The sequence below is a fragment of the Theobroma cacao genome, chromosome 6 (genome assembly GCF_000208745.1).
Source record: "Theobroma cacao cultivar B97-61/B2 chromosome 6, Criollo_cocoa_genome_V2, whole genome shotgun sequence".
NCBI classification, from domain to species: domain Eukaryota; kingdom Viridiplantae; phylum Streptophyta; class Magnoliopsida; order Malvales; family Malvaceae; genus Theobroma; species Theobroma cacao.
In genome coordinates, this window is record NC_030855.1 from 23,625,597 (window position 1) to 23,650,128 (window position 24,532).

Sequence of the window (24,532 nt, forward strand, 5' to 3'; positions counted from 1 at the left end):
AAAAAATAAATTTTAATAAAATAGACACCTTATAATCTTTTGATTGTAAATTAAGCTCAGTTATTAAATTTTTTATTTTTATTAAAGTAATTATAAAGTATTTATTACTGCAATACTATTAAAACGATATATTAAAAAATGTACCAAATAATTTTATACTAATACTATTATATGTTTTTGTATTTCCTTCTCTTTTTTTTTTCTATGCAACGTATTTTTTGTTGGTTTGCCTTTTTTTAATAAAAAAATTAATCCCGCAAAAAACAAAAAGCAATCGGCCGTCCACGTAAGAGTATAACGAAGAAAACAGAAAGAACGGGCCCACCAAACAGATCCGACGGCCACGACTTGCGAGATAGAACCGCTCGCGCGTCCATTCCTAGACGGCGCCGTTTTCCTTATCCACCCGCCTCGTAAAGCGTATACTACATTTCTGTTTTCTAGGAAGCTCGACAAGTCAAATATATCCACAAGTAGTTGCTGTTGTGGTGTTTTTTTCCATCTCCCTCTTCAACCAAAAACTCCTAAAATTTTTTATTATATCTCAAGGGATTCATTCGGTTAATCCTTTGCCATTTTTTTTGGTCAAAATGGGTCTTCCTGAAACAGTAGATTTTGTTCGGAATTTCTCTGTTTTGGTCAGAGTACAAGGCCCTGTAAGCCCGATTTGCGTGTGCGACCCTGTTTTTCTTTCTATTTTTGTTATTCTCTTTGAATATTTAGTAAATTTATGTTTTTTTTTTAATTGATGTAGGATCCAAAGGGGCTGAAGATGAGGAAACATGCCTTTCATCAATACCAGTGAGTTAAAATTTGTTTTGAGTTTCGTTATATTTTTGTTTTTTTTTTTTTCAATTTGTTGAGTCTTTTTTCTTTTTCTCTGTTGTTGGGTATTGTAGTTCTGGTAAAACGACACTGTCAGCTTCAGGGATGCTATTACCTGACACCCTTTACAACACTGAGGTGGCTAAGTGTATCTGGGACAGTGATGGTGATCAGAATTTGATGTTAGTTATGACAGTTGCTTCTGTCGTTGAGCCTTTTCTTACAATTCAACATAGAGAAAACCTTTCTCAGGTGGTGTTTCATTATAGTAAATATATGGCCTTTTAATTTTGGTATGATTGCTTACTTTACTGGGTTTTTGTGGTTATTGTGCTCCTTCTTGTTTTGTTGTAGGGTCTACCCGAGTTGATTCCCGGTGCTCAGATTGATATTATGGTTGAGGTATAAGATGTCAGATGGTTGTTGATTAATTTAGAATGATAATTTGTTTAAGTTAATTTTTTGAGTTGAGTTTAATGGGATGGTGTGTTTTGATTTTGTAGGAAAATATGGGAGTGAATTTGGATAAAGGAGCTTCTTGTTGGGTTGCTGCACGATTACTGAAAATGGTGGGCGTTTAAATTGTTAATGTGCGTATTTAGAGTTTAAAAGCTATAAGAGCACTTTAATTCACACTAATATGTGTTGCACTTGATAATTTTGAATGAATATATTTCTGATTGTGACTAACCAACGAATTTTGAAGGTTGATGTTCCTAGATCATCCCGTGCTCTTCAATCCCTTGTTGAAGCTTCTTCAGGCTCACAAGAGCATGGGTGGGAGTTTGGTTGGTCCTTGGCTTCAACTCATCAGCCTTCAGTGGATAGTATTCAGACACAGGCAAGCACATGAACTTTTTTATTGTATTCTTTGGTCATTCTTGCCTCATAGCAGCTTTGTGGAATTTTTATGTGAACTAAATGTTTTTCTCCTTATTATTTTGAGTGGCTATTTTTGGTGTAAAGAAGAAATTCTGGACATTGAACCAAAGCATTTTATTCTTCAGAAGTGAGAATTTCGTTCCTTGTGTTCCTCAGGGATCAGTTGTATGCAAACCAAAACTCTTCTTGAGTGAAATATTTACTTGAATTACACTAGTCAATAAAAAGTTGCTTTGCAATAGATCCTGGATGTTTTTGTGCTCATGTTTGAGTTAGCTTTTTTTCCCCCTTTATTTGCTCCTTGTTGGAGATCCAACAAGATCTGACGTAGAAGCTTTATTTCAGATCGAGTATGATAAAAAAATTTTGATGGAGCGCCAGAGGCTACTGGTGGGGGAATTAAGCAGTCCTAGTCTCATGGCCAGGTCAACAACTAGAATCGCTGTCCTTGGAGTTAACTTGTATTTAAATGTAACATTTCTTTCACTCGTTACTCTTTCCTTTTTGTTAATATACTGTGTGACGGCAACTGATATGGTAGCAAATGATTAATGTTTTGAGACTTTCTGGTTGGCATGTTTATTTTTCTTGATTTAGCCCTTAATGATGTGGATTTTCATGAGATAGGACCTACCAAATATTGGGATATCACCTCTGAATAAAAGGGGAGAATTCCTTCTGGCAATGGGATCTCCGTTTGGCATCCTCTCACCTGTGCACTTCTTTAACAGGTAATGCTTCTTCCCTATGTAAATATCTTTTACATTTTAGTAAGTTTACATTGACAATAACCAACTTGTTTGCCAAATTAGTTTTCATCAGTCAAAAACTCCAAATACAAGATCATTGATTCTTGTAGGATATGTCATGGAACTAATCTGTTTGGGTATTTAACTGTTGCAATCAACCATCAGTAGTTCTCTCTGTCTCTCTCAACATGGTATATCATTTTGCTTTCTTATGGTCTCTTTGGAGTTCTACTGTTTCAATAATGTAATTGCTTGATCCAGCATATCAATGGGATCTGTTGCCAACTGCTATCCACCTAAATCATCTGACAGAGCATTGCTGATGGCTGACATTCGATGTCTTCCTGGTGAGGATATTTCCGTGTTTTGTTACCTATGCATTTTTTATGCCACAGAGTCTTAATTATGATTTGACAATCAACTCTGCTAGGAATGGAAGGTGGTCCTGTTTTTGGTGATCAAAACACATTAGTAGGTATCTTGATTATACCTTTGAGGCAAAAGAGCAGTGATGCTGAGATTCAGGTAACTTACAAGTGTTTCTCATATTCATTTTCTTTAAACTTTCTCATAGTTAATGCATCACAAAAAATTGTAGCCTTGGGTAACAGCTAGTGATTCCGTGGGAAGCCATTGCAAGTGCTTGCAGTGACTTGCTGCTGAAGGAGCCACAAATTGCAGAAAAGGGGATTCATATTAACAAGGGAAACTTAAATGCTGTAGGGAATGGATTATTGTCTAACAGCAATGGTTCAAATGAACTCTGCTGTTACAATCATGATCATCCTAATTCATCGTGCCCTTCACGTTTACCAATTGAGAAGGCAATGGCTTCTATATGTCTTATTACCATTGACGATGGTGTATGGGCATCAGGTGTTGTGCTCAATGATCAAGGCCTAATACTCACAAATGCTCACCTGTTGGAACCATGGCGATTTGGGAAAACAACTGTAGGAACTGGGACGAGAACCGAGGTGCCATTCTTCCCACCTGAAGAATCTGCATCTCCTGAGGGTAAAGGATTTAACAGGTACCAGAAAAGTAGCATGCCACCATTTTCACTGAAGATTGTCAATTCTTCTGTGGTTGATGATCACAAAGGCAACAAGTTGAAGTCACTTTACCATGGACATAGAAGTATACGTGTTAGACTTGGTCATCTGGACCCTTGGATTTGGTGTGAGGCTAAGGTAGTATATATTTGCAGGGGACCTCTGGATGTTGCCCTTCTGCAACTTGATCGTATTCCTGATAAGCTTAGCTCTATTGTGGTGGATTTTGCTCAACCATCTTTAGGATCAAAGGCATATGTTATTGGACATGGACTACTGGCACCAAGATGCGGTAAAAGCGTTGTTTATTGTATCTATTTGTTTGTGGTTGTCTTGATGCGGAATGAGATAATTCTGCTGTGTTTACATGACACTTTAGTTGAGCTTTTTTGTTTTGTCTTGGACTTTTTTATTGTTCATGTGGAACCTTCACACGTGAAGTTTCCAATCTTACCATCATAAGTATCTATGGGTTGGCTCTCCCATTTTGATTCTAATCTCTGTTAGTTATAGAACTTAAAACTGCTCATTTTCCAAAATTAAGTACCCCCTTTTAAGTATGTGTCAGTTTACATGGTCCAGTGACACCATATCTCCTGAGAATTTCTAACTCAATCAGATCAACTGAATTTTTTACTCTGATGCATATAGGAGCATGAAATTTTCTTGATGCTATGATGTTAAAGGACTGAGTACCCTGGGATTTTTTTGTATACTTTCCACTGAATAACCAACTTCTGAACACTTTTCGTTTCTCTTGATTTTTTTTTACTTAAAAATCTGTTATTGCACTGAATTTCGCAGGCTTCGCCCCTTCTGTTTGTTCTGGAGTGGTAGCAAAAGTAGTGAAAGCAGAGATGCCTTTATATTACAAATCTCTTCTACCGGGGGATTCTGAATTTCCAGCAATGCTTGAAACAACTGCTGCTGTTCATCCTGGTGGAAGCGGTGGTGCTGTTGTCAATTCAGATGGTCGTTTGATTGGACTTGTTACAAGGTAAAGCAGACAGTAATTGTGCAAAAATGAGCTATCTTTAGGGGCTAATTCTCTTGTGCAAACTTGTGTTGTTTATTTGTGCATTCCTCATGATGTGTCTCATATTACTCTGATATCATATTGGTTAGTCAGAAATGCTCTTTTGCATATTCTTGTTGCTATTGTTGTTTTTGGGGGAGTAAATGCTTCATATTGCAGAAGAAAGTAACAGCTTTGTTTTATTTTGTGTTTCTGTTTAAGTAAGCCTAGGATATTTTGTTGTTGTTGTGTCTGTTTAATTAAGCTCTTCAGTGCTTGCTAATTAGACAGTTTTTGATGAGTTATATTCTTGATACAGCAACGCCAGGCATGGTGGAGGAACAGTTATACCATACTTGAACTTTAGCATTCCAAGTGCAGTTTTGATGCCTATCTTTCAGTTTGCAAGAGGTTAGTTAGTATAGTAACCGTATACTATGTTGAGTATGAAATAATTTCATTGTTTTCCCTCTATTTTGTTGCTAAAAGTTGTTGTTTTATGAAGCATTATAAGCCAAAAAAAATAAGTCATGACAGAAAACTAGATTTTGATGCAGCAAAGCCTTCATCCTACTTGCAAGTAGTGATTATGTAAATGCTCCTAAGGCTTTCTGCTCTGTTTAGAACGATGTTTATACTTGCTTGTGGTAGTGAGCATCAAAAGGAGATTATTTGGAGTCCTCTTTTCTTGATAAGTTTCCAAATTAGTTTTGTTTTTCTTCATCAGACATGCAAGATTTATCGCCTCTGCAAAATCTTGATCAACCAAATGAACACCTTTCTTCAGTATGGGCATTGATGCCTCCATTATCTCACAAGCCAGGGCTGCCGCCTGAACTTCCACAGTCACTACTAGAGGATAACAACAACGAAGAGGGGAAGGGTTCTCGGTTTGCTAAATTTATAGCAGAACGGAACGAATTGTTGAAGAGGCCAGCTCAATTTGGCAAAGTGGAAAGACTCCCTAATGAGATTCTTCCTAGTAAGTTATGACCTTCGGCATTTTTCTTGAGCTGTGTGAGAAAGAACAGCCGCAGAATAGTTGGAATCAAGTCCCGTGCCCCCATGTTATTATGACTCCAGCTTTGCCTGAACCAACTTCAAGGATCACATAAACAATGGATGTTGGGGGAAGGAGTCCGCGCATTTGGAAACTTAATTTGTAAACTATATCAAAATAAAATGAGTGAAATAATTGCGCCTACAGAGTAGCAGTGTGAATTTTAGCATTGATTTCCTTCTGTATCTTCATTTCCTCCCATAATGTTTCGAGTAACAGCATTCCAGATTGAAAGAATATTGAGCCATGTTTGCCTGATCCAACAATGTAATGCTGGATGTGTGGAAAATCTGTAATTCTGTAATTCTTGTATTTTCTTTCATATTTCAGTTGACGTATTTTCTTTGGGCTAGCGTTGTACTGGTACTTGAGCTTGAACATTATCATTTGCTGGTTAATTTACAGTTGTTGTGAGAGACAGCAAAATCTAATTAACCACTGCTTTGATTTAAGGTTTTCGGCCTCATCATGCCCGTGAAACATAACTAATCTCTTCTGTTGTAAAGGAGAACAAAAATGGAGAGATTGAAGCAGAGATGTTTTAAGTGTTTTATTGGACTTGTGAAGACTCCTTTCTTTGGGTTTTAATTAAACCAGTACAGGATTTGGCAGATTGTCAGCAACCCACTTCCATTAAAATTACAAAAGATTCGTGAAGTATCTCAAAAAAAAGAAAGAAAGCAAGAAAGAAAAGATTCCTGAAGCACTTAAAGTTATATGGCTTATAATTAATTTAATTAAAAATAAAACCATTTATAATCCAAATTAAAAGGAAAGAATTGGTGGTATATTCAACTTTTGAGTACCGACATTGTGGTAGAAAGGCCAACTCTGTCTCTCTCTCTCTCACAGTCACCGACACGACGCGGACTGAACGGGTGACGGCGACCCCAATCTCCCATGTTCCCTCTGCTTTCAAACTGAAAAAGGTTTTAGAGATTTATCAGAACCGATATAGTATAACCCAAAGCACAGGACATGGGAGAGAGTTCCGCACCTTCCGGTTACAAAGAGTATCTCGCGGGCCTGCTCGCTGGTGTTGCAACCGTCATCACCGGTCACCCCTTCGATACTGTCAAGGTATAAATTCTTGCTTATCCCTTTTTGCTAGCTTTTTTGAAGTGGGTCTGGACAAGTTTTGAAGAATTATGCTTGTTAAGTAATGTATACTATATTACAAATGATTTTGCTTCTTTTGTATTGTAAGTAAAGATTTATTTTTGGCAATTTAACTGGGTGATTAGGATATTTAGGAATGTGAGTCGATTGTTGAATTGAAAGATTGGGAAATGATATTGAATTCCTCTTTGAAACATTTCAATGTAGATTAGATTCTTTTAAGCTTTATTTCTTTGCTGTTAATAAATTTCTTTTGTATCTATTGTCCCTTGGTCAGGTGAAGTTGCAGAAACACAATACTGAAGTGCATGGGATTAAATACAGGAATGGTTTGCATTGCACTGCTAGGATACTTGCAACAGAAGGGGTATGCTTCTTGAGCCTTTCTTTTCCTTTTTTCCTTTTCCCTATGCAGAAGCCAAAGAATTTAAAGTTGTCCTTTAGTGACACCACTCTTAGACATCTAAAGCAATACATGTGGTGGAAGACGATCATGTTATTTGTTTATAAAACGTTCAGCTGTCTCAGATTTCAAAATTATAGTATGGAATAGCTCAATTTTGTATGGATTACTATAGTGGATCTTCACCGCTGATGTCCTAAAATCTAAAACTGTTGATATTCACTTATTGGAAAAGTTATTGAATTTATCCAGGGATTTGTGAAGATGAAGGGAATTTGCAAAATTGTTATCAATATAAAAGGGTAAAGAAGAGATCAAAGAATCTTGGATGTTTTGCAGTATCCACTGTTGCAAGTTCTAAAACAAAGATTGTGGTCTATTATATAAATTGAGAGAATTTTAGAATGTACAAGGTAGTCTATGGAATATAAAATATATCTTCTGTTCATTTTGTGCAGCAGTCAAATCCTATAATTATTCATAAATCTTAGCATCTCTTATAACTGGTTGCTACCCTCTCCCTTAGTCTTGACATATTTGATTTTTCTGGAGAACTGACAGTTAGCTTTGGCAGGTTAGAGGACTTTATACAGGGGCAACATCATCTTTTGTTGGAGTGGCTTTTGAAAGTTCGCTTCTTTTTGGCATTTATTCACAAACAAAACAGTCACTGCAGGTTCGTTAAAGGAAATTGGAGGTGATCATACCTTATCCGTGAAACTCCTATTGCAGAGACAAGATTGGAACCCAGTTGCTTTAAATAACTTTTATAGGCATGTTTCTAACACATAGTAACTTTCTAATCGTTCTTTTAATTCTTTTTGCTAATGAAGGGAGGAGTTCAGAGTACTGGACCTCAGCCCCAAGTAATAATTCCTTCAGCTGCTTTTGGTGGAGCTATTATAAGTTTTATTCTATGCCCATCAGAGTTGGTGAAGGTAGGGGATTAGTTTTTATGTTGTGCTGTTATTTGCTCTATGATCACTGTTCTTTCCAAAGCATGCTTGTGACATTGGCCTTCTCCAGTGTAGGATGCAAGTTCAAGGCACTGACTCCGTGGTTCCAAAGTCCTGTAGCTACAGTAGTCCTCTAGATTGTGCACTTAAAACCATAAAAGGAGATGGGGTGAGAAATTCTCTACTTCACGACAACTTAATTCAGACATGATTTTAAGCTAATAGAAGGCCTTTCAGGTTACAGGCATCTTTCGTGGGGGCTCTACAACATTGTTAAGAGAATCTCTTGGAAATGCGGTCTTTTTTAGTGTATATGAGTATGTCCGTCATTATCTGCACTTACAGCTTAACACTGGTTCTTTTAACCATAGCAACTTGATTAATATGGGAATTGGAATTTTAAGTGGTGGTCTTGGTGGTGTAGCTGTAAGCCTTCTGATAGCCTTGCATTTCGATTTTTTAGTTTGAGTTTCCATATGGTTTTTTTAAATTTAGTTTTTATCCTCTAATTCTTTTTTCCAGTTCTGGTCAGCTGTTTTACCTTTGGATGTAGCAAAAACCGTTATCCAGACTGCTCCAGATAAAAGCTCTCCAACAAATCCTTTTCAAGTTTTAAATTCGGTAAGATGATCTGATTCCCTCGCTATATTTTATGATATTGAAATTGGCCTTTCCTAGCACCGGAAGATGGGTAGGTTGCAGCATGTGGGGTTCAATAAAAATCAAAATGATATTGAAAGAAAATGAGGGTGCTCTAATTATTTCATTGCCTTTGTAGATTTACCGGCGGGCTGGACTCAGAGGATGCTACGCAGGATTGGGTCCTACGATAGTGAGAGCATTTCCTGCTAATGCAGCGGCAATTGTCACCTGGGAGCTAGCCATGAAGCTTCTCGGAATAAAGAACGACTAAGGAAGCTGATTCATCTAATTACAAGAGGCTTCTAACTTTTCGTTGTTATTTTTTAACATCGGTCTGATCTTTTTCACTCACATCTTGGCATGGCTGATCCTTGAGTCTAATTGATATGATCTCGAAGCTTGGTTTTTGTGGAAGAAAGGGTGCTTTGACTTGTTTATGTAATAATGATAATTGAGCGGCTGAAACAACGGTGATCTTGTTGAGTTATCCCAATTCTTTTCCATGTCGGGTTCTTCGTGCCTTCCTATTAGCAGTGCAGGAAGAATTCCATAGGTTTGTTGTTGTCTGGTTCAGGATGCTCCTTAACCAAGCTTGGTCAAGAAACTAATGGTTAGAACTTAAAATTCCAAGAGTCTGTAGAATAAACATCGGACGTACAAATTTGTGCAAGTCGAATGCTGTATCTTTTATTGATTGGGTACTGCCATGATCTGGTGGCCATTGAATTGCTCTAGGGTGTACATTGTTGCAGTGGAACTGATACCCACCTTCACCTTTTCCCCTTGTTCTCTACCTTCTCTCTATGGGACTGAAGACTGTCAGCTCTGCTGTGCATTGCTACATGAAAAATAAATGTGAATGCATAGGTAGTGTACGATGGTTCCATATTTAATTTTGTTCATTCAGTTTGGTCCGAACTAGATAAAGATTAACCAGTCCAATCTTAGTATTTCCTTCGTTGCAGTTAGAAGGTGTTTACAAGGAGGTAGAAGGAAATGAAAAAGAATTGGAATTTCACAAATTAATTGCTTAATTGCTAGAATGTGAAGATCAAGTGCCGAGTGCGTAATGTTACGAGTTCTGAAGCAACAAAAGTCCATCAAATCCTCATGGAGGAAATTCCCTGTGTGCCAAGGAAGTTTATTCCTTTCTCATTTTTTGGGTACAATTTGAGCAAGCTTGAGTAAGCAATGGATAAATTTAAACCGTAACTCTTGACTTTTCCAGGTAATTACAAACACCAAACCTTAGGCTGAGTCGTTTACTTTATTTCCTTTTCACTCATTACAGCACATGTAGTTCTCTCTCCTCCTGCTTCCCTATGTTTTCATCAGTAGACGCATGTCAACAAAATCATTCGCATGACGACTGTGCCAAACTCTGCCTCATCTGCTACCCTAGACAGCGCACTGATACACAGTACTCTCTGCTAGACCGCTTTGGTCTCTGGTAACAAGCAACAAAAGCTGTAGAATCACACCAACCTTCAATTTCTAAGGAAGGATGGTTACCTGGCACTACGTGCTTTTCATGTAAAAATTAATAAAGACTTTTGATTTTGTCGCGTAATTGCCAGGAAACCAACCCGGTTAACGCAACAAGCGAGTTGCCACATTTATCAGAAACGTTTAAAACCTTGGCACTGAAAAAGCAACTTTAGTAAACACATGAGGAAAGAGACATTGCAACCACGTCTGTCGGCAAGCAAAATGATGAATAACTAAACTTGCTTTAGTCTGACGCCTAAGGCTGAACAAAATGGATCCATTATATATAATGAATCAGAAACTAAAGATTTGACGAGGCTTTTGGAACTTGGACCCATTTTTTCTATCTAGATTTGCTGTCAAACCCTCTCAAATCAGCATAGAGACGTGAACCCTAATGTCATGTTAGAAATGTATGTAATGAAACAAGAAGCACAAAAGAAAACATTAGACCCCCAAAAAGAAGAAAAAAAAAAGAAACAAAGAAGCATTCATAATGGCTATGTAGATAAAGATCGATTAATGTTCATGCAGATATAACAATAGGTAGAGCATGAAACGGTGTATAGCTAAAGGGTAAATTAAGATTGACAGAAGAGAGAGAGCATGCTTAGAAATCATATAGTTACATCTAAATTGAGCATTGGAAAGGGCCTTGTATATATGGGGATAATTGGAAGAGAGTTAAGTTAACTCGACTCTTTTTAAGCTTGCCTCTAGTTAATAGTTTGAGCCTTCTCCATGATATTCAGATGAGCTTTTCCTGCGCCGTTCGTTATGTCCAGCCAAACGCCTTCGACAGCTCCTTTTTGCTTCATCGAACTCCGATAATTCATGAAACCTGCAGAACCATCATCTTAAAGAGATCAAAACCAACTGTCAAAAAGAAATGAAAAAAATACTTCTCCTCTGAACTGTACGATGGATTAAGTTTGCTGACAACTGACAAGTAATCTATTTAGCTTTGATCTCTGAACACCAAGAAAAGGAACAGTTTTCCTTCTTATAAGTTATTTTGAAGTACCATTATGAATTCAAGTACGGGTACTGGCCATGCAGGCATTTACCGAATAACCGTCTGTAATTAACACAAATACATATCCCAGGGCCTTGGAGGGGGTGCCTGCAGTTAATTTTGACAAGTAAAGCCTGCAAAAATCCTGATATAATCTAGTTGGAAGTGTAGGACTATGGTTGTTATAGTGCATGAGGATGAACCAAGGAAATTAATATCATCTTGCTTGGCATTTGAAGGCACATTTGTCAAGGGGTACGGACAACGGAAGGCTCTTGTAATCTTTATCATCAGCTTACTGTGAATCTGTGATCTTGATTTGTGTCTTTCATCAAATTATGAGGATGATCCTCTGAGAAACAAAATGTACCAATCAATATTTAATGGATTCATAGGACTCTGCTAATACTTTTAAAGGGTTGGATCACTGTCAATGGAAATTCACAACCCCCCCGCCCCCTTCCTCTACCCTCTTTCCCATTTAGACTTTAATCTGAAATGTGCTGTTGTCTTAGTGGACTAGATTTGGGTTGATATGTCTATCTGACATGCACTTGAGATAATATTATTAATTTATTATGAAAATAGAAGTAAGATTCTTGATGTATTTCTTATAATTGTTTATCATGTGATTTGTGCGTATAACTTTAAGTTTATAATTTTAAAGTTTCAAAATAAAAAAGTACAAATTAAAATCTAATTTTTTAGATAAAAATGAGTAGCAGTTCATGAATAAAGATAAATATATCACAGAATTAGTTCTACAGTATTAGAATTCAGAAATATAGTTAAGCAATTAGTAGTCCTTGGCATGTGAACCCCATTGATTTGTTCAAGGTTTAATGAAGTTCAAAATTTCTCTTTTCTTTACTTGTAACTAGAACCAAAGAAAGGCTAATTAAGCTACAATATGAACCACAAGGAATGGATTCAGAGAGCAATGGAAGGAAACATAAATGTTGTAAAATATGAAAGGAAAATTAGGGTTTTTGGAATTACAATAACCTGCTACATTGCTGGCAGAAGCGTTGCTGGAGTCCAGAGACTCGAACCACCGGAGCCTTGGCATGGAACTCACAGACCTTATGGCGGCGGTGGTACCTCTTCGCATCGTTCATGTCAGTAGTGCAGTTCTCAACCTGACAAGAAGGCAGTGCTGACCCTCCACCAGTACTGGATCCTCTCTTTCCTTTCTTCTTCTTTTCTTCATCTACAAACCCTAGAGCACCAGCATCTTCGTCCTCCTCCTCTTCCTCATCCTCAGCCATTTCCTTCAGGCTCCTCTTCCCTTCAGCTCTGCTTGTTGCCATTTCGGTTTTGGGAAAACAAAGAGAAGATGGATGAGATGGAGAGGTTTCAGACAACAAAGAAGAAGAATAAAAAAGACCCAGATAAGAAGGTTGAAGAAAAGGAGGAGAATCATGTGTGAGGACCACAAAGTTCCATTTCTGTCCCCGTCAGCATTAGTTCAACAGTGAAAGGTAGGAAGCTAAGGAATAAATTTTGCTCCCCGAAGGCTTAATGATAGCTGTAGAGACCAAAAACAAAAGATAAAAAAAAAAAAAAATTACAAACTCCACTTACAAGCAAAGATCATACGGTACTTAGTACTACCTGTCTGGCTCCATCTCCTTCCTCTTGACTTTTTAATGCAAAAACATACTACTTTGCCAACAAATTCACGTTAACATAATGTCACATGAGCGAAAAACTTCACCCTCGATATTGAACAATATACCTGATGCAAAAAAGAAAGACAGAATTTTCCTCTACATATTCATATATATAGATATAGACATGTTGAAGACTTTTCTTCGTGTAGTATTTTCTGTCTATGACGACTTGCACCATTCATTTTCCACGGCGGCTTCTTTCTGCTCCAATCGCAGAGCTTGGAATTTAGCTGGTTTCCAATCCATTTAACGACAAAAAGTTGCAGCAAAGACAGATTTATCCATGGAATTACTGTGTGTATTTATATATTATAATTAAAATAATCCGTGTTCTTGACTTGTTCTTCCAGTTCTGCATGTCTCTTAAGGATGTAATTTTTGAAGTTTCTCTTTATTAAATTCGACAGTCCTTTCTCCACTGCAAGGGGGTCCGTGTTGCTGGCATCTAAAGTTGTATTATTGGGAGGGTGAAAGGTGAAAGGGGTTAAAAACCCTGGGTATGGTCCAATGCGTTATTAGCTACGGAAACCTATCAAGCTTCGACACGTACTGCACGACCCCTTCCAACTATCATATGTCCTAGACATCTTTACCTATATTCTTCTTCCTTTTTTTTTTTTCTTTTTTTTTTCCCCCTTTTTCCATTGTTTTCCCATTGCATTTTGGTGTAGCCAACGGGTTGGCAGCTAAGTGGGAACCTTGCCCTCGTGCCTCTGTTACAACTTCCATCATCTAAAAATAGGACCACTCGTTCGTACGTTATCGTCTAGGTTGGTCCCCATGTCCAATTGTACGAGGTCAGCTGCTTCTGCATCAAGTTAACGCCAATTCAATTCGAGAAACCATGCGCAGCTGGATTCACATATATTGTTAGCTTCTGTACTGAAAACGACCCCCCGCCCCCCCCAAAGCATTCAATATATATGGTTGGCTACATGTCCTTTAGTTTCAAACTTTGAAGTTTCAAAATTAATTAACCACTTATGCTTTTCTCAGTGGACTCAAGTTCTGATCCTTCTATATGGTTGACTTGAAGGTGTAACAGTTTCCATCAAAGTCAATACTTAATCCTGCCAAATCACCATAAAATCTAGTGTTAATTTCCGCCCTTAATTATATATTACATGAACTCAGAATAAAATGTCGAATGCAGGTAAGTATCCAACACAAATATATATATATATATATATATATATATATATATATAATATTAATTTAAAGAGAGAATACACAGAGAGGGAGAGATCAAAGTAAGTTTTTTCGGGGACAATTTTTTGGTTCGAAACTAAAAGCCTAGCATTGAAAAGAAGCAAAGAAAGAATACTAGGTAGCCTATCAGGTTGTTTGCTTTTTGCACCTTTCAAATCCATTGGAGTTATCAAACCTGGATTCCTAAAGGGACTTGTCAAAGACAAGACTCTATATGTGGATCATTACTTACAGCAAACTAAATTGATAGGTGGTGGAGCAAACATATACTTACTAGCACCATTTCTTGTGAACAATATGATTCATTTTGCTATATCCTTTTTGTCCCGATAAAAGATAAGAAACGAATATTTATCAATTTCCAATCATCTGTTTGAGGAGAATTTTTACGTTGATACATCGAGATATGATAAATTATATTATATCTAATTTTTCATAAAAAATCTGTCACAGTTTACATATTTCGTATCTTTTATATAAAGATGTAATCTACCTTTTAATTTTTTGATATCTTTTCACCTTTTTCTCTTTCCGATGTCTACTTATAGATGTGGAAGCATCCGACTTTATAATTTCTTTCTTATGATGAAAAAAAAAAAATTTTTTTGGTATTTTTGTTATTCTTTCATCTTTTTTCATCATCATTAGGTCAAGTGCCTAATAGTTTGCCTTTATTAAAATCAAACAACTATATGTTTGATAATGATTTGATGAAACAATGAATTTGGTTTTCCTTTCATTGATCAATCGGGACAAAATTAGTTGAACATTATTATGAAAGACAATGACCCATTTTCACTCGTCGAATTACTAAATGATGTCAAATCATCATGTTTATTCGTCGCCATGGGAAACAAAGTCCTTCGTCCTAGTTGAACCAAATGACAAATTATTTACCTTACTGATTAAAGACTAATGGTAAACCTGTAAATTAACTATGGGAAGATTCACACAAACCATTTGAATTAATTATTGAAGAGCAATGGAACTATTTCGTAATTTTCATAAGCTGTGATTTCGGGGCTATGATTGAGCAGAGAGCCCAAAAGTGTTAAGTCCATTAATTTTCTCGGACTTTCCTGGAAATAGGCGACCATTGGCCCAGAGATTTGAACTGTGTTTTCCCCATTTCTCTGCTCAGAGTGATGATGAATGTAGTTAGGGCGAAAAATCTCAGTAACCAAAGAATAAAGCTCTGAGGTTGTGAAGTTGTAAATATTTAATGGAGCTATGGTTTAGGGGACCACGGATGCTCTAGCCGCGGTTCCATCAAAATTCAGTAGGTCAAGGCAGGGTTTGATTAACCCCAACAATTCATGGTTTAATGTAAGGATCACTTTTTTTTTAATTGTTTTTGGCTCCACCTATATAATTTCAGTCACCTAATGCCTAGGATTTGGCATCCCTACTAAAAAAAAAGTTTTAGGTAAAACCATCTTTATCTCGATTCTCAGTATTAGAACAAAAGGTCGTTATTGAATCAAAATCAAGTCATTTTTTATCATGATATAGTATTTTTTTTAGTAAAGATAATACTATTTAATTTGAAATTTTGACCTCAAAATAATGGATGTGATTAGCTAGCTTTAAGTTATATATCCAAGTTGCTATATGTTATTACCAAAAAAAAAAAAATGAACAAGAAAAATATTGGGCCGACTATGGTCCACAAATGTTAGGTGTCTTTTGAAAGTAACATTGGGCTCATCCATGCCTTTGTTCAATCCAATTCCCCAAAGGATGCTATCAACATCTACGGGTTGCCTGCTAGGGCCCTGGTCTAACAACAAAAAGCAAAGGTTGCTTGGGCTGTTTTCTGAATTGTATATCATAGCCATGGCCCATGGAATAGGGATAGTGTACACTCTCTCCTCCATGTAATTAGTCCAAAATAAAGCCTTTGGGGGCAAAATTTTTCAACTTTATGGTCATTTATAGTGACCCAAACCAACCCAATAAATTAAAATAAAACAGTGCACTGAGATTATGAAGGTTTTTATTGACTTTAAATGTCCAGAATCCCTAACCAAATCAAGCTATATTGTCGTATGTCAATCATAGGTATTTGGGGGACCAGGGATCCACTACCACTCTCAAGCAGCTAGCAGAGGTCCCATCAGGATAATAACAGATAACAACGGCTTCCATACTCTCATCCTCAGATCAGTAATCAGTGTCCCTTCTCTTTCATACTCTTTTAACTTTTAACTCTGTTCATAAGTTTAATGTCATAAAACTGGGTGTGTGCATGCATTTGTTAATACACTACATGAAGTAGTTTTTGAGCTTGACTCTTGGATTGAAGTCAAGCTCTTCATACTGCATGTGGACAGAGCTGGTTGCATCGACTTGGATTCAAAAGTGACAAATTAAAGACAATGATGAAATATAGGTTTAGGAAAGCAACAAAAAGAGGTTAACCCTTTTTTTTGTCACTATCAAACTAATCTATTTAACTGTACCAAAGAAAAGGAAATATAATATTAACATAAAGGCAGGATGGTGCTTCTTTATTACTGTTCAGAAATGGTGAAGCTAGAGAAATATGAGAACTTCAATGGTTTTGCAGGCTGTGGTTGCGAGGCTTGCAAAGATTTAAGGCCTTCTTTGTGAAGCCATGGCCCAAAATCAAAGATTTATATACATATATATATGCCTTATTGTAAGGTCAGTCCATGTCTCTGATTCATATTTTTGGCTTAGAGAAGCATACAGAGATGAACAGGCATGGAGCAGAACCTGGTATTCATGCTGGTTTTATAAATCTATGCAAGATAAACAACAGCAAGGCTACAAATGAAGAGAATTTGAGATAACGTAAGCGAATCGAGGTCAGATTTAACATAATTATGAAGCCATGATTTGTATATTTTAAGAGTTTAGAAGTTGCATTAAATTAAGCTGAAAACATGACCTGTTGACAGGTTGGGAGAGAGTGAGACCCCCTCCTTCTCATTTACCCATTACTTTTTCCTAATACTAACTGAAATGAATATATATATATATATATATATATATATATATTTAGAACTAATCTAGCAGCGTGGGAGAATCTCAACATCACTCTCTAATCAATCTCCGGCCCTCCTCTACCAGACAAATTGGCCTATCTCTCAGAAAAAGATAAATTTGTTTAGCACAGTCCCTAATAAAATAAGCTGGAGGCTGTCCCCCCACCACAACATTCCTGAGGCCCCACGGGAGCCCGGCGGCACTATGAAACTTCCAGGAGCAACAGTCCAGAATTATCTTGGCAAGCTACGTCTATAAGAAAAGATTGGAATTTTGTAATGAAGATTCTTTTTTGATAGACCCATGAATGACCAAAAACCCTTCACTGGAATTTTCCATGCTCTTAAGACCCAATTCCCAGGTTTGACTCTTCCCCAGTAATTTCTCTCTCTCCACTTAGGTTAAGTGGCCCATTATTTTAATACCAACATGGGGTATTTTTTATATATAATCTTGGTCTATGTCTGTTATATCAAACATCTATATATATATATATATATATCAACTAATTTGTTGGATGGTACCAACCATTCACCTTAAGATCAAATTTAACGAGGAGGATAAAAAAGTTCCCAAAATAATAATAAATAATAATGATAGGTTGGAGAAATTGTGGAAATTGGATAGGGCGAATTCATCATTACTAGTGCTATTCTATAAAATATAATTGTGCTGTTGAGTACAGTTTCATGAAATCATGATCATTCTGATTTCATGGGTGAGATTCAAAGTCTAAAACAGTAGTTGTCTTTTACAGTCTTCTTTGCTTTGTTTTCCCACTCATTCACCTGGTATAAATTTACACTATTGGGAAATAGTCTCATCATTTCATCAATGTCCAAAACTTACACCTGAAATAAAAATATAGGAGGACTTGATACTCCTAATTGGTAAACATTAAATATGATATAAAATCCCATAACTTTGTGAAAACTATACTTAAATTTCATTAAAAAATTTTCCTTTTTTTTACCAAAAACACTTAAAAGAATTTCATCGAATTTTCGATAAAAACTACTTTCAAATATTTTTGATAAATTTTTGAAGAAATTTTTACAATTGAAAATCGGCCGAAAAAGAATATACTTAACTAAAGTAAAATCATACTATTTAACTAAAAAAATGAGTGATTGGGTGTATAACATCTTAAAATTTCAAAAAAATTTATACCCAAATATTATACTTTTACTTTTTGCTATTTGAAGCACATAGAACAAATAACAATAAAACTAAGCCTAAATCATTTAGCACTTTGCTTGAAAAGAACAAAAAAAAAATCACTAACCAGCACTTTTTATAATGATTTTGGCTTTGCTTATGAATTGTTCTCAATAAATTACATCATGGGTTGATTTAGTAGAAAAGAAGTCAAAACTCTTTCCAAATGGGGCAAATCGTGAGATATTGGAACATCTGCTCATAGTTATCTGCATGGCTAAATTGCTTGGTGCACACATTTTTATTCCATTATAATCATCATCTTTATTAGTTGAGTGTGATTAGTGGACTTGTCCATGAATTTCCCCTTTGATTAAATTAGCACCCTCTTTCTCAATGTAAGTGCCTAATCAACAGTGATTAGGTCATTTCAGAGTCCCATAGGCTCAGCCTAGTTGGACCATCATGAACCATGGCATGTGCTGGGTTTGGTTCCCACATGAACTGAATATCAAGGCGTTGTTTGAACAGTCATCACCGTCCACAGAAACATTACAATTTTACAATGCAAGTACAGGGAGGTACATGCATGATGTATAAGTCATCAAATGGAATATATGGCCTTGGAAAGAATCCATTCACATTCTCCCTTCCGGCATCATAATCCTTACATATACTACTTTCTGTAGTAACAACACAAATGCTGGGGGCACCCCAAAGAGTTTTCACAAAACCTAGCTCCCGGTCATGTAAGAGGTCGAATTTACCCTTGCCAATGGAATGATTCGTGTTTATTGTGAGGGCAAAATGGGTAGTTTAGATACCAGGGTAAGTGGTGTGCCCCAAACAAGTGCATAATCGTAATGATAAAAATAACCTAAATAGAGAGTGAGATCTTTGTCTGCACATTGTTTGGGGTGCATCGTGGTCAGCCTTTGATGGGTACAGTTGGCTTGGATTTGATGCTTTGGTCCCCCAAACCCTCTCTCTCTCTCACTCAAATGGCTCAAACACAGACTCCCCTTTAACGTGCGCGTCGGGTTTCTTTCATGTTTGCCAATTTGGAATCTCTTGTCCAGATGTGGTGGGGTAGTCAGCGACTGAAAGTGTGGGTGGTGGTGGTGGTGGTGGGTTGTAGGACCCCCAATCCCAATTTTCCTTTTTAATTTTTTTTTATCCCCTCCGCCCCCCACCGCCATAAATTGACCAAAAACACCCCTCTCTTTACGGCCATACGCCCCCACGTTATAAATGCCACATTAATTTTCTACAAAAACAAAAAAAAATTCTGATTAAGGCAACCCACTAACCATCTTCATCATCAAAGACAAATAAACAGCATTTCCCTTTCAAAATAATGTAAATAAGAAACGGTCCGTCAGAGATGGATGGTGATGGTGGTGCTCTGTTTAGGATAAGCAGTGGGTGGGTTAAATTGGGGATGTGTCACATCTTGCCTCGTCGTCCCCCCCCCCCCCCCCCATGTTTTCTGTAAGTTGACAATACGTTAAATTTTGTATTACTAAACTTACATGGAAGTTTTCAACATATGAAAAGAGTTCCATTAACTCTGCTTAAGGTTGTCTTCATTGATATTTTTGTCTTTGCCTTTTTCTATTTCCTCTGTTTTTTTCTCATCCAGGCCACAAAAATAGATACTTACCTTATCTAACTGATTTACTATTTCAATCATCCTTACCTAACTAATTATAATTTGATAGATTGATTATCACATCCAAATTAATAAAAGTGCATGTTTGGATGTAATTAATTATTTCTATACATAGTAATGATATGCGTATCGAGTACGGGTTAAAATAATCACATTCGAGTGTCAAGTATCAAAAAAAAAAAATTTGAGACAAGTAGGAAATTTGCTATTGGTACTCACCATAAACCCGAATATAAAATACTTTTAATATATATATATATGTGTATATAAGAAAATTTTCCAAATTGATTAACTTCTTGTCAACTAAGAAAATGTAAATGAAAGAACGACCATCATTCTTATACCAATGATTTTTATGTTTGCTAGGTAATGTTATATTATTGTTGGTTTAATGGATAATTAACGGAATATTTTAATAACTAGAGATCATTCATCCGATTCTCCCCAATGATTCCTATGTTTAAATCCTTGGTGTTCTCCTATATGCAACTTGGTACTAGTAAAGAATGATAATGGCAGAAAAGGGGTTAAAGACTATATAAAAAAAATGCAAAAGAAAGTATAAGCAGATGGGTTCTTTTCCAACACTAACATGGGTGAAGCCAGATTAAGATTTAAGAGATCCCTCCTCGACCCTAACACGCCATTGTACTATAAAATCAACCGCCAAATAACAGACGGTACTTTCAGCCATAATTAAGATGAAAATTAATTAATTAACCCCGAAAGAGAAAAAGTTCTTGTGAATGGCAAAAATGGCAGTAAATATTACTATATTTTACCATAGATCAAAGTTGTTTTTTTTTTAAAGAAAAGAGAGACTGCGCAAGAATAATGATGGGGTGTTAGGGAGAGGAGAAGATCCCTTGAAAGACTACAAAATCCATGTTTTTTTCCCTAAGCTATATACTTTGCTTTATACTTATAAGCTGAGCTGCCCACCACATGGCCCTGCAACTCTTGTTTACTCTGATACAATTCAATCTCTCTCTCTCTTTCGTTCTGACACCATTAACGGTTTCTTTCCTTTCCTTTCTTTCTTTCCTTCTCTCAAAACCCAAAGAAAGAAGAAAGGAAGCTATGGTATGGAACACAGGCAAGGAGCCCTTGAGAATAAAGTGTGGTCTGGTCTTTTTTTTGTATGATTGGAGTCTGGGGTAACAACATAAGCTAGACTTCCACATGGAGCCCCTCTTTGTCGTTTTCTCATGGAAGTTTCAAATTCTCTAACAATTTGCTTTTTAATTTTCATTTACTGTATAATAGGGACAGCTCTTTGGTATCATTAGGAGCCATATATGTTACACACAAAAAGGGAAAAAATTACCCCCCCCCCCCATTCATGGTATTTGATCATATTAATTAAAATGTAATGATAGTAAAAAAAAATTGGGTTTTTAGTTTGTTTGTCATACATTGATTTCAATTTTGAAATATGTACAAATTTTGTTCCAACTTTAAGACAACCTAATTGGCATCATCAACAATGACCACATTGTGCATATAATGATGTCCCATCAGAGAGCAAAGGCAGCATTGATTTGCGCCATTGGATCAGGATACAGATTTCTTGTTGATCTAATGGCACCGTACAACATATTAATATTTCTCTTTCCTATGGTTTTAAAAACTTTAATAACCTATACAATAATGTATAATAGTGTATATTATATGCAAAAATATGACTACTATAATGATGAAAATATAAAGTAAAGAAGTGGGATTTGCTGAATGAGTATTGCATTGGGGAATGGTCTCTAGGGATTCCCTCTCTCTTTCTCTTTATCTATCTATGTAAACAAAGGAATGTTACGTATAGTGAAGTGGGGAATGTGGAGTCTCATGCTATGTTCTTTCTTTTTTTCTTGAACTTCTCAAGATTCATCTCTTGTGCTGCTTTACCTCTCTGTCTTCTTCTTGGATTTTGAATATTTTTCCTCCTCTCCATACATATTCTTTTTCAAGCTTTTTAATTAATATAATTACTGCTACAGTGTTTGTAGTAGTAGAAGTAGCATAAGATTATCTTACTCAATTTCAATTATAGACCAGACCCATCACGTGAAAATTTGCATTAACAAATCAAAGATAAAAAAAGGGTTTTAATTGGTACTTTATATTCTTGTAATGCTAATCACATATACTGGGTTCTGTCATAGTAATATTTCACCCCATCAACAAAGACTCACGTCGCCACCTGTTCTTTGTCTGTTTACTCTTTGTTTCAACGATTCCTTTGAGAGAAGAAATGTTGAGCAACTGTGAGAAGATGGTTGTCATCTCTTCAACTACTAACGAATGGCCACAGGTTTTTCACTCACTCTCTCTCTCTAAATCAATTATTAGACAAAACATGACCCCATTTTTTGTTGCTTTGCTTTTGGAAGAGAATATCTCTGTTGTGTTGTTATTTTACCCTAAGAACACCTCATTCAACTCTTTCTTTCTTTTTCGTTTTCTTCCCCTTTTTTTTGCCCTCTCCTGGTTGCAGAATCATATAGATGAGAAAGACTTGATGGCGTCAACAGCTAGGCTTATGGAGAAACCAAGCCAAGAACAGCAACCACAACAGCTTCAACAACAACAACAGCAGCAGCAGCAACAACAAGCCCTTAAGTGTCCTCGCTGTGATTCATCAAACACCAAGTTCTGCTACTACAACAACTACAGTTTATCGCAGCCAAGACACTTTTGCAAGGCTTGTAAGCGCTACTGGACTAGAGGTGGCACTCTAAGGAATGTTCCCGTGGGTGGTGGATGTAGGAAGAACAAGCGTGTGAAGAGGCCTGCTTCAGCCATTGATTCAGCTTCCCCAACTTCTGGTGCCAATCCTAACCCTCCATCTCAACCTCAAATCGATGTGTCTTCAACCTCAAGTCATCATATCAACCCTTTGTTTTATGGGTTAGCCAATAACCCTTCTGATATGAATCTTCCATTTCCGCGTTTCAATTCAAGAGTTTCAGGTGTCGAAACTGTCACAGGCTATGATCTCCAGCCTCAGTTGAATGCTCTTGGATTAGGGTTTTCTTCTGGGATTGTGTCTAGTGATACTGGTGATAGTGATTATCGAAATGGTTTTAACGTTAACCCGACAAAGCAAATCCAGGATGTAGTCACTTCAAATCCACTCCTTTCAAGCTATTCCAATGTCTTTGGATCCTCTTCTTCTAGCACCACCACCACACCAACCATTGCTTCTTTATTAGCTTCTACTCTTCACCAACACAAATTCATGAATGGTGGTGTTAAAAATACTCAAGCGCCTAACCCTTTCCAAGCCTTAGCACCTTTCCAAGATCTTCAAATGACAGGTAATAGTGAAAATGGGCTAACAATGAAAGATGTCAAAGTTGAAGAAGGGCAAAACAGAATGGAATGGAATTTACCATGCCAGAATCAGCTCGAGCAAATTGGTTTATCTGATCCCGCAGTTTATTGGAATACAACGAGTGTCGCTGGTGCTTGGCATGATCCAACAAACATTGGGTCCTCAGTCACTTCTCTGATCTAGCAAAAACTAGACTTCTTATTCTTCAATTGTCTCCCTCTTTCTTGGGTCTTTTTTTTTCCTAGCTACTTAGTTTCGGTGGTTGCTACTGTCGGTAGCGGATTCTATAGTCATAGTGGGGTGGGATTCAAAACAAACCAAAAAAAAAAAAAAAGAATCTCTAATAAATCAAAGTTGAGTATTGAAGCATGGATGGGAGAAGCTTGGATCGGAGCGATCATGTCAGCTGCAAGAATTCAGCCTATAGTTTTATCATCAAGGTTGAAAAATCACTAATTTGCGCTGAGAGGAACCTCGGATCCTCTTCATCTCATCGCTGAAGGTATCATCTTCTTCATCAACGTCTGCGGCTGTGTTGAAGAGAGAGGCTTAGCTCCTTTTGCTGCAACTTTTTAGTCCAGTAAGTTTGGCTTCTATTTCGTATGTATATATTGCATGACATGTTCTTTTTCCCTAATGTATTGTTATTATTAGGTTGGGTTTTTGGGTATATGTTTCAGTCCTCAGCAACAGTGATCAGATGAGGAACTAATTATTTTTTTTCCATTTTTTTTCCATTTGTTTTTCATTTTGTGGCTTTGGGGGTGGGTATAATTAATGGTATACCAGAGAGGGAGATTTGTACCAGCAATGTGCGCACTTATTTTACCGTGGTTGGCTTTTTTTTTGGTTACAACTATGTTTCTGAATTCTTCTTCTTGGTGTGACTGGTAAGGAGCTTTAATGCCTTTTGAAACCACGAAAACTTACATGACATCTTTAAACCTTAAAGCTGCTGAGCTAATACTGATACATATCCACAGAGAATAATATATACTAATACTTATATACGATATACAGGAATCATAAGTTGTATTATATGTAATGCAATGTATATGTATCAATGTCAGTCTTTTTTTTTGTAAAGTTAGACAATTAACGTATGACCAGATTCGTCAAGCCAAACTGGGAATAGATTGGCTATTTTTGTAGTTTAAGGGATTGGATTTTAGTACCCTGGCTTTAGTGCATGCTGTTCATTCCCTGGTTTAGGAGTACATTCGAGAAAGACTGAAAGAGAGAGCTACACCAATTGTTAAACAGTAGAG

General features: G+C 36.7%; 4 protein-coding genes across 6 annotated transcripts; 3 read left to right on the forward strand and 1 right to left on the reverse strand.

Annotated features, from left to right (window-relative positions):
- LOC18596812 (glyoxysomal processing protease, glyoxysomal) lies at positions 458-6,004 on the forward strand. 2 transcript variants are annotated; one of them, XM_018123220.1, is made up of 15 exons: positions 458-656; positions 755-801; positions 900-1,077; positions 1,180-1,227; positions 1,329-1,394; positions 1,532-1,666; positions 2,053-2,178; positions 2,335-2,438; positions 2,718-2,803; positions 2,887-2,981; positions 3,068-3,489; positions 3,667-3,803; positions 4,316-4,508; positions 4,846-4,937; positions 5,254-6,004. In XM_018123220.1, the coding sequence occupies exons 1-15, from the start codon at positions 591-593 to the stop codon at positions 5,517-5,519; spliced, it is 2,061 nt and encodes a 686-aa protein (XP_017978709.1). In that variant the 5' UTR covers positions 458-590; the 3' UTR covers positions 5,520-6,004. The 2 variants fall into 2 exon arrangements, with proteins under 2 accessions (XP_017978709.1, XP_017978708.1); XM_018123219.1 differs by having other exon boundaries at positions 3,068-3,803.
- LOC18596813 (mitochondrial arginine transporter BAC1) lies at positions 6,363-9,484 on the forward strand. The gene is made up of 8 exons (XM_007025515.2): positions 6,363-6,666; positions 6,983-7,072; positions 7,683-7,784; positions 7,942-8,046; positions 8,135-8,233; positions 8,302-8,490; positions 8,587-8,685; positions 8,843-9,484. Exons 1-8 carry the CDS (start codon positions 6,565-6,567, stop codon positions 8,975-8,977), a joined length of 921 nt encoding a protein of 306 aa, XP_007025577.2. The 5' UTR covers positions 6,363-6,564; the 3' UTR covers positions 8,978-9,484.
- On the reverse strand, positions 10,681-12,694 carry LOC18596814 (squamosa promoter-binding-like protein 3). 2 transcript variants are annotated; one of them, XM_018123284.1, is made up of 2 exons: positions 12,209-12,694; positions 10,681-11,035 (listed from the first exon to the last, which is right to left on the reverse strand). In XM_018123284.1, exons 1-2 carry the CDS (start codon positions 12,517-12,519, stop codon positions 10,915-10,917), a joined length of 432 nt encoding a protein of 143 aa, XP_017978773.1. In that variant the 5' UTR covers positions 12,520-12,694; the 3' UTR covers positions 10,681-10,914. The 2 variants fall into 2 exon arrangements, with proteins under 2 accessions (XP_017978773.1, XP_017978774.1); XM_018123285.1 differs by having other exon boundaries at positions 12,215-12,674.
- Positions 21,998-24,120, forward strand: LOC18596816 (dof zinc finger protein DOF1.4). The gene is made up of 2 exons (XM_007025518.2): positions 21,998-22,241; positions 22,425-24,120. The coding sequence occupies exons 1-2, from the start codon at positions 22,182-22,184 to the stop codon at positions 23,445-23,447; spliced, it is 1,083 nt and encodes a 360-aa protein (XP_007025580.2). The 5' UTR covers positions 21,998-22,181; the 3' UTR covers positions 23,448-24,120.

Excerpts from the sequence above, each read along its gene's own strand:
- LOC18596812 (XM_018123219.1), top strand. The coding sequence starts at position 591 with ATGGGTCTTCCTGAAACAGTAGATTTTGTTCGGAATTTCTCTGTTTTG. Across the intron at positions 1,395-1,531 it reads CTGCACGATTACTGAAAATG|GTTGATGTTCCTAGATCATC; the intron begins GTGGGCGTTTAA and ends CGAATTTTGAAG. Across the intron at positions 3,804-4,315 it reads ACTACTGGCACCAAGATGCG|GCTTCGCCCCTTCTGTTTGT; the intron begins GTAAAAGCGTTG and ends TGAATTTCGCAG.
- LOC18596813 (XM_007025515.2), top strand. The coding sequence starts at position 6,565 with ATGGGAGAGAGTTCCGCACCTTCCGGTTACAAAGAGTATCTCGCGGGC. Across the intron at positions 7,073-7,682 it reads GGATACTTGCAACAGAAGGG|GTTAGAGGACTTTATACAGG; the intron begins GTATGCTTCTTG and ends TAGCTTTGGCAG. Across the intron at positions 8,234-8,301 it reads AAACCATAAAAGGAGATGGG|GTTACAGGCATCTTTCGTGG; the intron begins GTGAGAAATTCT and ends AAGGCCTTTCAG.
- LOC18596814 (XM_018123284.1), bottom strand. The coding sequence starts at position 12,519 with ATGGCAACAAGCAGAGCTGAAGGGAAGAGGAGCCTGAAGGAAATGGCT. Across the intron at positions 11,036-12,208 it reads CAGCAATGTAGCAGGTTATT|GTTTCATGAATTATCGGAGT; the intron begins GTAATTCCAAAA and ends ATGGTTCTGCAG.
- LOC18596816 (XM_007025518.2), top strand. The coding sequence starts at position 22,182 with ATGTTGAGCAACTGTGAGAAGATGGTTGTCATCTCTTCAACTACTAAC. Across the intron at positions 22,242-22,424 it reads CTACTAACGAATGGCCACAG|AATCATATAGATGAGAAAGA; the intron begins GTTTTTCACTCA and ends TCCTGGTTGCAG.